General features: G+C 45.0%; 1 protein-coding gene across 2 annotated transcripts in view; it reads right to left on the minus strand.

The window, feature by feature from the left end:
• The window catches only part of lrp2a (low density lipoprotein receptor-related protein 2a), a 44958-nt gene that overhangs the window by 6907 nt on the left and 22387 nt on the right, over window positions 1-15664 (minus strand). For both annotated transcript variants that reach the window (XM_083997352.1, XM_083997351.1), the window contains 25 exons: window positions 15474-15651; window positions 15146-15359; window positions 14800-15039; window positions 14445-14633; window positions 13160-14092; window positions 12895-13060; window positions 12402-12560; window positions 11992-12281; window positions 11684-11884; window positions 10947-11189; window positions 10733-10858; window positions 9915-10034; window positions 9152-9283; window positions 8289-8490; window positions 7890-8185; window positions 6645-7311; window positions 5861-6031; window positions 5540-5763; window positions 5183-5360; window positions 4447-4643; window positions 4043-4288; window positions 3719-3847; window positions 1375-1494; window positions 613-729; window positions 104-220 (listed from right to left, as the gene is read on the minus strand). In XM_083997352.1, the coding sequence (XP_083853478.1) occupies window positions 104-220; window positions 613-729; window positions 1375-1494; window positions 3719-3847; window positions 4043-4288; window positions 4447-4643; window positions 5183-5360; window positions 5540-5763; window positions 5861-6031; window positions 6645-7311; window positions 7890-8185; window positions 8289-8490; window positions 9152-9283; window positions 9915-10034; window positions 10733-10858; window positions 10947-11189; window positions 11684-11884; window positions 11992-12281; window positions 12402-12560; window positions 12895-13060; window positions 13160-14092; window positions 14445-14633; window positions 14800-15039; window positions 15146-15359; window positions 15474-15651 (5855 nt within the window). The remainder of the gene's footprint in view (window positions 1-103; window positions 221-612; window positions 730-1374; window positions 1495-3718; window positions 3848-4042; window positions 4289-4446; window positions 4644-5182; window positions 5361-5539; window positions 5764-5860; window positions 6032-6644; window positions 7312-7889; window positions 8186-8288; window positions 8491-9151; window positions 9284-9914; window positions 10035-10732; window positions 10859-10946; window positions 11190-11683; window positions 11885-11991; window positions 12282-12401; window positions 12561-12894; window positions 13061-13159; window positions 14093-14444; window positions 14634-14799; window positions 15040-15145; window positions 15360-15473; window positions 15652-15664) is intronic.

Raw genomic sequence — 15664 nt, forward strand, 5'->3', positions numbered from 1 at the left:
TGAAAGTCAGAATCGTTCTGTCAAACTAAATCTGGATTCACATCCAATCAGCACAACCATAATGAAACTGCATTAGGTAAAAGATTAGAGGAGTGCCACTCACGGCATGACATCTCATCGGTGTAGTCCAGGCAGTCTGCGTTGCCATCACATTGGAAACGCTCAGCGATACAGTGTCCACTACCACACTGGAAGTATCCAGGATGACAAGTCCGCAACTCTGCAACACAGCCAAACAATGATCATTTGGGACACATTTTACAATAAAGATACTTTTAGTTGAACAAAAGACAGTTAGACAGAGTTAGTCTCACATCACCTTATATCCCCAGAATGTCGTCTTTGCTCCTACATCATAACATCCCGGAGTCTTTGGATAATATTGTTTATTTCATAACAACATTTAGGTGATCTGCACTCTGCCAGTGCCACTTGGAACCAATCCTGCAGCTGCCCCAGATGAATAAACTCTTTGAGTAAATACCTACTGCTGGTCCTGTCTGTCTGCACTAGCCTTCAAAACTTGAAGTTTTATTGCTTCTTTGTTTAGTGCCGCCCTCTGTTACTGACAAACAGCCAGAGCCTGAGCCAAAACAAAGAACCTCCACTTACCACAGTCCCTTTCATCGGAGTTGTCCTCACAGTCGTTGTCATGGTCACAGACCCAACGGTCGGGAATGCAGCGCAGATTATCACAACGAAACTCGCTCTCTGTGCATGCGCGTGGAGCTGAGGGAAAACATCAAAACAAGGAATTTCAGTGCAGAATTAGAGAAACGTAGAACTCAACTATGTAGTTGTTTTACTAGAAACACATTAGTCAGACACTTGAAGCCTGAAGCCTCTCTTCTGTTCAATACCTTTCTTAGGCTTGCAAAAATATATTAGCATTACTTTCTTCAATATTATGACATAAAAAATACATGTGCAGCCAAGTTCACGTCACCACAGCAACAAGAGCAGCAGCACCGCCATGATTTAACCTGCTACATTATCCCTATTAACTGGCATGTTCTCAGACGTGTTTAAATTCTCCAGGGCAAGGGGCGACAGACTCCCTTACTCCCTCTTTCTGACACTCTGAGGACAGCCTGTTTCTCCAGCAGCTGATAAGGCTACCTCTCTCAGCACTCCACTGTTGGTAGAAGTGTCGAGCCTCTTACAAAATCTTCCTGCTGTCTGATTAAATCATAGCATGACTAGTCTTTGTTATCCAAACTCCCTTTTTCGTTTGGGCAGTTTACATAAAACTGAGCAGATGTCCCATAATAAGCCTGCTTAAAAGACACTTAGGCCACATCAAAACAACTGTCAGTGCTCACACTGAACCCTCAAACACTACAGAGAGACTTTATCGGTGATAACAGCACTCACTGCAGCTGCGTTCGTCAGAGTTGTCCCCGCAGTCATCGTCCCCGTCACACCTCCATCTAAGTGGGACGCAGCGGTGGTTGTCACAGCGGAAGTCTCCATCAGGATCACAGGTCAATTCATCTGAAAAAGAGCCAGGCACATGAATAAAGATGCTCTTTTAAACCATTGTGTGCAGTGGTATGGTTTTAACTTAATGTGAAACAGATTGGCTATGTGGCCTTTGCGTCCCTTTTTTCAGGAGGAAGAAAGGTTTGTAACAAAAAAATTAACCATACTTCTACCATAGCATTGCAAAATTCCTATGAGGCAAGACTCGAGAGGATGGGACTGTTTTTAGCAATTCCAGTTACACCTGATCCTACAATAAAATATTTGGGGAAAAAACAAGTTTAGGAGTATAATCTACTGTATATAAACTACTAATGCCTGGTTTCATAAACTCCTCATTAGACACTGATACACTGACATAGTACACTACCAATTTTTTGCACTCAGGATTTAATTTTTTTAGGATCTTGTTATTTTTTTAGGCCATAAATGGCATTAACACAACACAATCCAACAGCACTGCAAACTACAACCTGACCATACACCACAGTTTTTACAAAAAGATTACATTAAGCAGGAAGGATTTGTAGCAGGACTAATAAGGTGACAACTTAGAGCATATTTAAAAAGTTCATATAGTTCAGCTCCGTCTCTTGGCCAAAGTGAAGCCTTTTCTCAGTCGGCAGGGCCGCGAGAAGGCAATCCATGCATTCATCAGTTCAAGATTGGACTACTGCAATGCCCTTTACGCTGGCCTCGGCCAGTCTTCAATTTCACATCTCCAACTTGTACAGAACGCTGCTGCCCGATTTTTAACAAGCACGTCCAGACATGAACACATTACCCCTGTGCTGTCGTCACTCCACCGGCTTCCAGTTCATTTTAGAATTGATTTCTGTTGTTTGTTTTTAACGTCATTAATGGCCTGGCTCCCTCCTGCTTGTCAGAGATTTTAACTATCTGCGATTGCGGCAGAGCCCTGCGTTCTTCGGGTCCGCCTCTGTTAGAGGTCCCAAGGTCGAGATACAAACAGTGGGGTGACCGTTCTTTTGCTGTCGCTGCTCCCAGACTGTGGAACAGTGATCTCAGCCTTTTTAAATCGAAGCTGAAGACCCACTTTTTTAGATTGGCATTCAATTCTGACGAGGGCACTCCTGTTTTTAGGTGTACTCATTTTGTCTGTTCTATTTTATGTACTTCTTTTATACCCTGCAGCACTGAAGCACTTTGGGTACCTTTCGGCTATTGTAAAGGGCCATACAAATCAAATTTGATTGATTGATTGATTGATTGATTGATATACATTATCACTAAGATATAACATAATAACCTTTAAATGTCCAATTGAAGAACAAAAATCCAATCACTGTTTTCTTCAACGCACCGTCAGAGATGAGGAAAGACGAGATGTTCCCGCAGATAAATGTATCAGTAACAGCTGCACAACAGTCGAGATTTAGGTCTTTTAACTAATAATGAAAATGTCAGTTTGATATGAAAGGCATCTTGTTTTTTTAATTAAACTGCAATAGCTGCTGAGGAGGGAGAGGAGCATGCCTAAGACAGATGGGTGACCTCTCTCCAGTATGTGTCTGTGGAGGATAAGACTACAGGAGATGAGAAGCACAGAGGGGAGAGGAGTGGAGCAGAGCTGGTCTGAGCCGTCTCTACCACACAGTGCTGGGGGTCAGAGATAGCTAGTCCTGCCCTCGTAGCCCTCCACCTGGCTCATCTACAGCTACATTCTTACAGGAAGATTAGCACGGATCTCCCCTCCAGCGCGGGCATGGCACTAATGGAGTGAGAGCCTCTGATAAGACACGGGAGGGCTGCGGTGAGTGTGTTTGGATTGTAGCAAATTACAAAGAGGCTTGTATGAACCCTGCACCCCACGCAAGGACAGAGCAGCTACACACACACACACACACACCTACTCACATACATGTACACCCGTACCGCTGGACAGCTCATATATCTGTGGTGCTCTCCGAGAGTGGCAAATTGTGGGGGAGGGTGAGTGGTGAGACCCTCTCCATCAGCACCTCCCACTACCTCACTATGTAATGTTCCACAGGAGGCTGAGGAGGAGGCTAATTGCCCTTCACTCACTTTTTGAATACATGTTTCCACACTGTAATTCTTTTTTAATCTCCTCCAGAGTCATCTAACCATCAGTAAACACCAAACATTACTAAATCAACCACTAGAGCTTTAACATGAGGTCTAATAGTGTGATAATAACAGACAGTCTTCAAATTACAGGACCTCATTTGGATGTTTTGTCAGAGAGACTCACCACAGCCCTGCTCGTCGCTGTTGTCTCTGCAGTCATTGTGGCCGTTGCAAACGGACCACAGGGGCACACAGCGGTAGTTGGTCTTGCAGTCAAACTCTGTGTGGTTGTCACATCGATACGCTGGCCCCACTGTGGAGAAAACACCATTATCAAGGACAGGCTATAAGGACAGAGGGTAGAGCAGTTTTTGAAATATCAAAATCCTTGGAGAGTCACACTCCATCCAGCTGCTGATTCGAGGTGCAGCTTCTCAGTCTGGGAACATGTGTGCAGTTCTGACTGTAAACTGTATTTGCTGTATTTGCTAAACTGTATTTTACTTACTGCACTCCTCTAATGGCTCATCAGAGTTGTCACCACAGTCATCATCCACATCGCATTTCCAGCTCTGAGGGATGCAGCGTCCGTTGCGACACTTGAACTGTCCAGGGCGACAGGTCCTGGTGGAGCAGTGGGCGGGGTCTTCATCAGACTGATCACCACAGTCATCCTCACCATCACACTGCCACGACTCTGGGATGCAACGCTTATTTGCACATTGCCACTGGTGGCTTTCGCACTCATGTGTAGCTAGAGAAAAAACACATTCACAATGAAGCCATGAGAAAAATTGAAATGTCAAAAAAAGACACAATTTCTTGTAAAAAAAAAAAAAAAAAAAACTATATGAGCGGCACAAAAGATAAAATAATATTTCACCGAATAACAATGCAAATGAGACAACCTACCACACAACACGGGGTCTTCGTCTGAGCCGTCATGACAATCCTGGTTGCTGTTGCAAAGGAAGTGTGGACTCGTGCAGTTTCCATCGTTGCACTGAAACTGTCCGAGTCTGCAGTGTCGATTCGGGCAGGTGGAGGGTTCATCTGAGCCATCTCTGCAGTCCCTCTGACCGTCACATTTCCACCAGATAGGAATACAACTGTTGAGGTAGGAATAAAGATGAGCGATTTGTCCAGAGCAGAGCACTCAGGTCCTTTCAGCACCTAACTGTGGGCATGTAGCATGTCGATCAATTCATTACCTCATGAATTTACAAACACACTTGCCAAGAAGATCTTGAGTCTCTACTGACCCCATCGCTGCATTGTGTATGCACAATACATGTCATCAAAGAAACAGCAGGTGGCGCTGTTCTTTTGGTTCAAAGAGAATGTACTGTATCTACTGTATTCTTCAGTGTTTTGAAGTGACATAAAAAGTTAACAGTCCATGTAAACGCTGCTATCAGAATATTTTCACTTTCACTAGTAAATAATAATAAAAAAATATAATGCATTTATAATGCGATGTTGAAAGCAGCAATGTTTTTTGCAACTGCAAAGCTAATTATGAGAAATGTCTTCCTAATTTTGAATGACAATATTAACAAAACCACTGCAGCTAACAATCTCCACAATAATAAAAAAAAACATATTTTTAAAATGATGCACATCACATACTGAAGAATAAGTGACAGACCGTTCATTGTTAGCACATCTGTACTGGGTGCTGGTGCACATGGGAAGGCATCGGGTCACGCCTCCTATCTGGACGGTCAGGAAATGATCGGGGCACTCGCAGGTGTATGCTCGCCCCCCGTGACGGATCAGGCACAGGTGAGAGCAGCCTCCATTGTTCACCGCACAGGGATTGTTTACTGTCAAAGGGACAATGACAGTCAGGAAATCTCAGTAGAGAACCGCTGGGCAAACACAGGCCAGGCACTGTTCAGCTAATAGTAAATACCTGGACTTAAATCAACTTTGGTTGGACAAAAAAACTATTTGCTGGCAAAAGTTGGATTCTGACCATCAGATCCTGAGATATTTGACTCACCAATAGGCTGTCTATAAGGATGGCAGACATGGATGTCGAATGGCCTGTGTGTGGTGTTTGTCAGGGCCTGACGACCTGAGCCATCGTATTTGTTGCCTTTCTCCACCGTGCGTGTGTTCCAGTCAGTCCAGTACACGCTGTCCTCAAACACAGTCAGGGCGAATGGGTGTGGCAAATTTCCATCATACACCGTGTGTCTGTGTTGACCATCCAGGTCTGAGAACCTGAAGAAAAAGAAAAGGAAAAAAAAGTCAAAGCCTCAAAGTGGTCACTGCACTATAGGCTGAAAGAGTGTGGTCATCTCTCAACTAATGTACTTACTCAATGTAGTTGAGATGGGCATCAGACCAGTAGAGCATGTCGTTGGTGTAGTCAATCGTGATCCCATTGGGCCACTCTATCTTGGTGGTAATGATGGCTGCTTTGTTATTTCCATCCATTCCAACGCGCCCTATAAAGGCTTTGTCTCCCCAGTCTGTCCAGTATACATATCTAACAGAACCCAAAAAAAACATCACATTATATCACATGGTTTCTACATATATGTGAGGACATAATATTTCCTCATGTCATATGTTATATATTATTATATAATGGTAATTATTAGACTTCAGTAGGTACTTCCATAAATTGTTAATCATTCCAGAAATTATTGTCATCCAATAATAAATTAATAATAGCTGACTATTAACTTCCTTCTTCCTTCTTTCTTCGTTTCCTAGAAAGTTACTAACTGCAACAAAAGTCTTTGACTTTTTACAGAACTTTGGATCTATTCTTCCTAAAAAATGTTTTTTTTTTTTAAACAAACAATTTACATTGCTCTTTCCTTGGTAGTTAGTGACAGATTTAAGACCAGACAAAAAGTGTTTCCATAAACATCAACAATGTCAAAATTGACAATATAGTCAAGTCAAACATGAAGAATAATTCCAACTAAGAGACTGCTTATTATTTCAACAATTGCTCTACATGCTCTAAATGTCTTCCAACATCTACTGACACTGACACTGACATAATGAGATAAATAGAGAATATAGGCAATAACACCAGCCTTGATAATATGTCAGTCTATTACCAGATTTGATTCATATACAGTACTCACCCATATTTGGGATGCAACACAAGGGCTCTGGGGTTTTCAAAGCAGTAAGTACTATTGTCATCCACACAGTGTTCAGCAAGTTTCTTCACAAATCGGCCATCCAGTTCAGATACTTTGAGACAATCCAAGAAGCTGTCCACCCAGTAGAGTTTCCTTGCTATCCAGTCAACTGCAAGGCCCTCTCCGTGTAAAACTCCATTGACCACCACCTCTCTGTTACTGCCGTTGAACGACATCCTCTCTATCACTCGGCGGCTCACGTCAATCCAATAGAGGCGCTTGTCAACACGATCAAAGTCCAGGGCCACCACACTGGTCAGGCCCTGCAGGATCAGAGAGTAGGCCTGCCCGTCCGTCGACAGGTTCCTCAGGTAGTAGCGGTTGCTGAAGATGAGGTAGGGTGAGATGTTGCTGTTCTGACGGCAGCTGCGGCCGTCTGGCTCTCGCAGGAATCCCGGTGCACACTTACACACGTACGAGCCGACGGTGTTCTCACAGACCTGGCTGCAAACACTCGGGGTCTCTGCACACTCGTTGATGTCATCACACGTCGCGCTGTCAGACATGAGGCGGTAGCCGGGACGACAGGTGCAGATGAAGCTGGTGGGTGTGTCGGTGCAGTTGTGATCACAGTGATGGATGGATGGGTCTGTGCACTCGTTGATACCTACAGTCACAGAGGGATCAGAGCAACGATGATTTTTTAATATCAACACTTTGTCAGGATAAGATACTCATTAAGAAGATAGTAAGTGATATCATTTGTGTTTTTGTTTTTATTTTAACTATTAAATAGCTTTTTTTTTCACATTTTCTGATTTTTCCATACTCCATGTTGTAAACTGCCGGTCGTGGGTGAGGGATCCCTCCTCTGTTGCTCAGCCTGAGGTTTATCCAGTTGTTAAGGGTTTAATTGGTTGTTTTTCCTCATGATGTTGTAATGATGCTATTGAGACAAGCTGCTTGTAAAAATGGACTATACAAATAAAATTGCCTTGCCTTGCCTTTTACTATACATATGGGATTCCCAGACATAATATAACCCTAGTTTTTAATTTTGAATGTAATCTGTGCAGTAAAAATGCTCCATCTACAAAGTACATAAAATCTCCCCTGTCACTTCTTTGACATTTCCTCTAGAGGGAGCATGTACCAGCTGAGCAAACCCCAACTGCAGACACACACCACCTGCTGAAGGGGCAAAAGTTTTTTTTTTTCCACAGCACAATTTCTCTTCGCACTCACCGCATCCTTTCTCATCACTGTTGTCGGAGCAGTCGTCGTTCCTGTCGCACACCTGGGCCAGGGAGATGCAGTGTCCATTGTCACATCTGAACTCTCCCGGGGGGCAGGTCGGTGCTGGTGTGTGGCACATGTGCTCCAGCTCATCAGACTCATCACCACAGTCGTTGTCCCCGTCGCAGACGAAGTCGTGTGACACGCAGCGGCCGTTCTGGCAGGTGAACTGGTGTTGCTGGCAGGCCGTGTAGGTGCAGCCCTGCTCGTCACTGCTGTCCCCGCAGTCATTACGTCGATCACACCTGAGTTTTTTAGAAGACAGGTCACAAAACATTAACTCCATTTCCAGAGACACTGATGGCAGATGACGCTATTCATGCCACCGAATAAAAACCTCTCTCAAACCTGTAGGAACTCCGTATGCAGAGGCCGTTGCTACAGGAGAACTCATTGACGCCACAGGATCTGCGTGTGCAGTTTTGATGCTCATCCAATGCATCTGCACAGTCTGCGTCTCCATCACACACCCAGTCGCGCGGGATGCATTTCCTCTGCGGTGGCTGGTTGTTCACACAGGTGAACTCTGAACTTGAGCATGTGCGATTGGCTGAAGAAAAACAACAACAACAACAACCAACAAAATCAATCAAAAATCAGGCAGGGGGGGATTTAAAAGAAGTTAAATAATGATAGTGATGACCAAATGTCAACCTGCATTTTTGGCAAGCCAAACATTCCAAACTGTATTTCAAAACACACAGTCATGACCTCAAATTCTTTATCCATCTAGTCTGATTGATTCACATTGTTTGAAGTGAGTCTCCTACAGGGGCTCAGGCCGTACTGAAAACCATAGCTTCAGGCATCTTACTGTTAAAGCACACATTGGTGAGACATAAGAGTCTTGATCCTCCCTGAGCCAGGAAGCCAGAGAAAGGAGACATGCACAAAGTAACGAGTGAGGCAGGAGAAATCAGGAATGTCAGCTCCTTGGACTGGAGACCTTCTACAGGAGACTAAGATGCTGGAAAGTGACTGCCAATGTCTCCTCCATAACACTCCCCCAGTGGTGTGTATCCTAATCCATTACAGTCCTGAATAATGGCAGGATGAAGGAATCAGGGGGGGGGCAAAGTGGTAGGAAACAAGAGGATGTCCTACGAGGGGAGGAGATGAAGCACTGGGAAGATGCACAAGAGGATGGAAAAACACAGAGAAAATGAGGGAGAAGTGCAAAATAACAGAAGTGGCGATGAAAGGATGCATACCACAGTTGTGCCTCTGGTCTTCGTCACTCATGTCACCGCAGTCATTGTCACCATCACAGATCCAGGATGAGGCAATACACCTGCCATCGTCACAACGGAACTGGTCTGTGTTGCAGGTCCTGAGTTGTGTGGCTGCAGAGACAAAACATATAACATTAGACTGTTGACCATATCGCTGCACTGCCAACAGTCTAATATCGACAATAAACAAACAAACAAATAAATTGTTGCCACTGTGTAATGTATGACAACTGACTTACATCCAATATTAATGCAAATCCTTAAAAAAAAAAACTTTACCCTTTTGTAATTACCACTTATCTCAAGTACTTCCCCCCACTGCTTTGCAGCTGATAAAGAAGGCACAATACAACACTGGCAAAGCTTTCAAAATAGTCATGGCAGCCCCACATTCCCATGCATGGTGAGCTGTCTAAACAAAAGCCAAAGTGAGGCTCTGTAACCCCTGGTGGACAAAGGGAGGGGGAGGTGCTGTTTGTCAGAGGACACTGATGGGCGTCACCACAGAGGAATGCAACACACAATAGGAGGCCTGACTGACCACATCGTCAACAAAGAAATACACCAGTGACTCGCACTCCTCGCCGCATCACTCACAGCACTCACACCCAGCTCACAGATGCAGATTGGCCGACAGACACAGACACACAATAACCGAGCAGCTGATAATGGCATGCGGGGGGCGGACACACAAAGGCAACAGGTCCCGTTTTTGGGGGTGAGAGAGTTGTGGGACACTCACTGCAGGAGAGGGGCTCATCAGAGCCGTCGGCACAGTCAGCGCCTCCATCACAGTACCAGTGGGAGGGGATGCAGCGTCCGCTGGAGCAACGGAACTCAGTCTGGGAACATGTGGATGCAGCTATGCAGAGGATGCAAAAAGGCATGAGGTCACTTGGAGGACGTGGGGACAAGGCAAACATCCTGACTCTTTTTTTCTCATATTCACACATCTATATTTATTCATCTGGGAGATGCTTTAGCGACTTACAAGTGAAGGACAACACTGAGGTTCAGTTATTTCTAATAAGTTGAGGCCAGTAAAATTTGTAAATTTAAGTTGAGTTAAAGACACTGCAATATGTAATGTTCAAAATTACTTCTGATTACAGACCGCTGTGGGGTAAATCCAAAATATTTTTAACTAAATGAATCCTGTTCTGATGAATGTGAGGGGCGATATGATGTAATGCTATTTCCTTTAACATACAAGACTATGACCAAAATCTCTCTGCATTATCGATCCATTGATCTAACTCCCAGTGAAAGCTATTTGGTGTTAATTATGTCGGGAATACAGATTGAGTGAACAAAGGAGTGACACTGATGTACACTAGCAGGAATAACACAGGTGTTACTCGTAACATTAACGAAGGCTTTGTTCTGTGTGAGCCATTCACAAAAGCAGGACCCTGGCACACTACAACTGCATGCGACGATGATTACAGTTATTACTAACACCTGTGCAGTTTCTGGTATGATGTCTCCGAACAAAAAAATGCCTGTTCAGGCCATAACTAAATTAGTATCAGAGAAACAGGAAAAACATAATGTTCTCACCACAGTGTGTCGGGCTTTCGTCACTCATGTCCCCACAGTCATTATCTCCATCACACAGGTATGAACGTGGGATACAGATGTTGGTGGACTGGCATTTTGTGTGCTCTGGCTGGCACGTTCTCTCCGCTGTGATGATTACAATTAGACAATATTCACTACAGGCAATCATTTTTCAGCTGAAGATTTACCTCTGTTTAATTTATGACAAACTTACGGCAGTTTTGTTCATCCGAGGTGCCGTTGTCGTAGCAGTTGTTGATGCCATTGCAAACATAGTCCTTTGCAATACAGCGCCCATTGTTGCAGGTGAACTCCGTGTTGGGGTCACACGGCCTGAAGAGACAGCCCTCCTCGTCACTATTATCTCCACAGTCGTCATAGTGGTCGCAGCGATAGTGGTAGGGTACGCAACGCCCGTTGCCACAGGTGAACACCGTGGGCTCACAGGTGTGGAAGGCTGCCAATCAGAATCAAGAACAGGTCAGGAAAGAGAAAGCCACTAGAGAGCACGGTCAGGAGAAAGTGGGATGATGCATAGATGCAGCAGACACTCATTTTACCTGACAATGCAATAAAGGATGACAGCACCTGTGGGACTGCATGCAAAGATACAAGCACATTGATTCATGTGTTAGTGTTGATTTGTGTTACACTTAGAGAGAGGGAGCATGTTAATGGAAATTTAATTGCAAACATACACACCAACAAAGTTGAAGTCAGGTTTAGAGCCTAAGAGAGAATTGATTAGAACAAAAAAGCTTAGTTAGTGTTAGTGAAGGTACAAGAAATAGACTTGGGTTTAATAGAAAAGAGAGGAAAGTTCTGGTTCAGATCACGCCTTCTATGAGAGCTACTGTTACTATCAATCAATAGAGAATTTTGGATGAATCAATTGAAAATAAAATGAAGTAGAAACACGGGTAAGCAGCGCAGCAAAGAGAAGGTCCCTACCACAGACTCTCTCCAACTCATCGCTGCCGTCTCCACAGTCGTCGTCATTGTCACATTTCCACTGAGCACGAATACAACGGCCGTTCATGCAGGTAAACTGGCCCTGCTGGCAGCGAGTCCCATTATCAGGGATACAGTGCTTGTTGTCCGCCAGGTACCAGCGACCCTCAGACGGACACTGGCACTCAGCTCCATTGGGTCCTGACAAGATTTTTTTTTTTTAGCAGTTTATACATTTAGGTGGATTGTTTAAATTACTGCACTAAAAATAATATCATGTTGATTTGACAATGACAAACTGTGTGTACCTGGGGTACAGATGTGGCTGCAGCCTCCATTAAACTGTTGGCAGGGGCTGTCGCACTGCTGCTGCTTCCTGCTGGCCAGAACATGGATGTCCATTGGCCGAGAAGGAAGGTTCTGGATCATGACCCTCATATCCGACCCATCGTGCTTGTTGGCGCGATAGATGCTGCGTGTGTTCCAGTCAGTCCAGTAGATGAACTGGCCAAACATGGTCATAGCGAAGGGGTATATGGCTGTGCTGACAATGACTTCCCGATTGGCCCCCGTGAGGGAGGATCGCTCGATCTTCTGCCTGATTGTAGAGCAAAAATATAAAACAGTTAGTCAGCTTAAGAATATGAAGACGATATAATAAACACAACTAAGTACATATTTCGTGCATATTTCAGGAGTGGAATTTTTCTGATCTTACAAGCTGGCGTCCGCCCAATACAGCCTCTCTTCCTCATAGTCCAGGGTGAGTCCATTGGGCCACACAAGGCTGCTGTTCACAACCTCGGTTCGGAAATTTCCGCCTAAGGTGGCACGCTCAATCTTTGCATGGGTTCCCCAGTCTGTCCAATACATGTACCTATAAAACAAGGAAGCATTTATTTCTTTAAGTTTCCTCTGTAAACTATTTTACACCTTGATTCAAAGTGGACAGGACATAAGGTGACAGGAAAAAAAAGGGTAAGGGTTAGGGTTAGAGAGAGAGAGAGAGAGAGATGGAGATTGACATGTAACAAAGGTTTACTGATGCCCTTCAGTTTTAAGAGGTTTTGGATAAAAGCATCTGTCATCTGAGTAAATGTAATTGTAAAGATCCCCGGCTGGTGGGTGCCCTTAACCATCCATGAGGTATTTAATTCTAAATCCCAGTTTAATCTAATGATCAAAGAGATTGTATGCTGTGTTAGTCTCACCCCCTGCAGGGATCCAACATGATGGCCCTTGGTCTAGACACATGGGCAATGATCGTCCTCTGAGAGCCGTCCACAGACATGGAGCTGATGCTCTGGTTAACATAGTCACTGTAGTAAATTCTTCTGTTTATCCAGTCATAAGCCACACCATCAGGAGCCCCGAGATCTGGAAAAACAGAGAGCAGAGCACAAAACATTAGTAATATCGCTGATCCGACATCCATATAACGCCTAACACAGCTAAAAGTGTGAGTTCAACTCCTACCTGAAGCCACCACTACAGGTGCTGAGGTGGGAGCGGACAGGCTGATGTAGCTGATCTTGCTTGCTCCTGCACCTGAGCTCTGCGTGAAGTAGATCCTCCTATCTGTGAGGTCGAAATCCAGTGCCACCGAAGTCCGTGGCACATTGACCACAGGGAAAGGCAATGCATGGTCGTCAGGGTCGAGGCGCAGGCTGCGCACGGTGCTTTCGGTCGTGTAGATGAGATAATCGTCCCTTGACACGACACAGTTTTCATTATCTGCTGCGAGATTCCCAAAAGCGCAGCTGCACTTCTTGTTCTGGTTGCTTGTGCCAGAACCTGGAAGGGCGAAGCAGAAATGGGCGCAGCCTCCATTGGCCTCTATGCAGGGGTTGTAGTTGAGCTCCTGAGCAGCGACGGGTTGGGTGCGCTGGTCGAAGATGGTGACATCTCTCAGCATGTTGACGTTGTCTCTGATGACAACAGGCTGCTCTGTGCTACCAGGCTCTTTGCTCGCTTGAAAAACCTTCTTGAGGTTTCTGTCCACCCAAATGATGCTACTCTCAAACACTGTGATTCCGTAAGGCGTTGGGTAGCGGCTGCCATACCTGACTATCTCTGTCTCCCCTCCTTGAGGGTTCACTCGGGCAATCATATCCAGGGAGTCATCCACCCAGTAGACATAGCCGGTTTGCCAATCCAGAGCCAGACCTCGTGGAGTGATAATGCCAGATGATACTAAAACTGTGCGATTGGTTCCATCCAACAGCGCTCGCTCGATTTTTGGGTTCTGACCATAATCGGCCCAGAACAAGTACCTGTTTCTGGGGTCTACAACAATGTGGCGCGGCATGTCCACTTGAGTCTTCAGGAGCACCCTGCGGAAAGTGGTGTTCAGCCGGAGCACCTCCACGTACGTCTCAGTCAGGAAAGCATTGGTGAAATACAAGTTCCCTGAGGACAGAACCCAGGAAGCTTAGTGTCAGTGGCATCACATATTGGTACATCATCAAGAATATGAGATTATCAGTCACAAACTGTAAACTATGATAGATGATACAGATCTTTTGTCGTATCTTCAGTTACAGTGTTGCAGTTACACATAGGAAAGAAGCATACAGATTTTCCTGCCTGTAGATGTAGTATCTTTTTTTTTTACTCAACTAGCTATTTAAATCTCCTCTCCTTTCACCAAACGTATGTGAATTTCAAGATGCATCACAGAGAGCACCACATGAACAGATATCATTTGCTGTTGTTTGTTGACGTTATTACACATTTGTAATTAAAACAAACACCAGCATACCTGCAGCCCAGTCCACAGCAATGCCTCGTATCCCGTTGCGTCCTATTCCAGATGTCACAATGCTACGTAATCCTGAGCCATCTGGCTTAATGCGTCTGACCCCGTTCTGAATCGCCACGGTGCTGCTGAAGTCACACCAGTAGATAAAGCCAGAGGCCATGTGTACATCAATGTGTAAAGCATTACGTCCTGAAAGAGGATAACAGGATAAAAGGTCATGAACTGTTGATTTTCAGTTGCTCAGTAAGTCTGTTATTCTGTTCACCAGTGCAATTTCAGACAGAGTTAATCAGCATTTTAGAGCCACTGTAACTTTATCATTGTTAATAATACAGTATATAAGATAATCACTGACCTCTCCCAGCCACAGGCACCATGGCCTCAGAGTGGTCCGACCCTTCTAGACTGAAGCCCTTAATTGCAGACAAGGTAGAGATGACAACGTAGGACTGGTAGGGAGCACAGGTCCTGTTGTCAGCGTGGAGTTTAAAACCTGTGGCACACGCACACGTGAAGAGACCCTGCGGCCGGGGCAGGCACAGCTGCTCACACGCTCCAACATTGTTGGTGCAGCCGTTGGAAGTACCTGCAGAGGCTGAGGTCGTGGAGAGAACACAGTGAGACGAACTAACCAAACAACAGAGGACAGTGAACGAGATCTGTGTGTAACTTCTTTGATGACGTTTCCTTGCGTTACTCACTCTCTCTGTAATGCACTTTCAGAACCCTGAGACCAGAAACGTTGTCTCGCAGCACAACCTTGTTGGCACCTGTGGACTTGTCCACACGCTCTATGACCTCGAAGTCGCGGTCGGTGAAGTAGAGGTAGTGTTGATGGACAGCCACCCCCCAGGGGTGAGACAGGCCTGTCACTATGGTGATGCGGTTAGCCCCATCTGGATCACCACGTTCAATCTGTCCAGGCAGGAAGTAAAATTCATTACCTACATCAATATTAAGGTAAATATCATTGTATAGTACGGTATACTTGTGAAAACATTTGAGAATGAACCAAAGGTGAAGACCCACCATGCCAGTGCTTGTTACAGCCCAGTAAAGCTTATTTTCTTGGATGTCTATGGTGAGGAACTCAATGTGATCGAGGTTGTTGGTGAACAGTGTGACAGGGTTTAAGCCGTCCATGTCTGCAGATGCCACCTTGGCAGGAATGCCACTCTCTGTTCCCTGATCTGTCCAGTAGAGTTTGCTTCAAAGACACA

This window comes from Trachurus trachurus (assembly GCF_905171665.1).
Source record: "Trachurus trachurus genome assembly, chromosome: 21".
In the NCBI taxonomy this organism is placed as follows: Eukaryota; Metazoa; Chordata; class Actinopteri; order Carangiformes; family Carangidae; genus Trachurus; species Trachurus trachurus.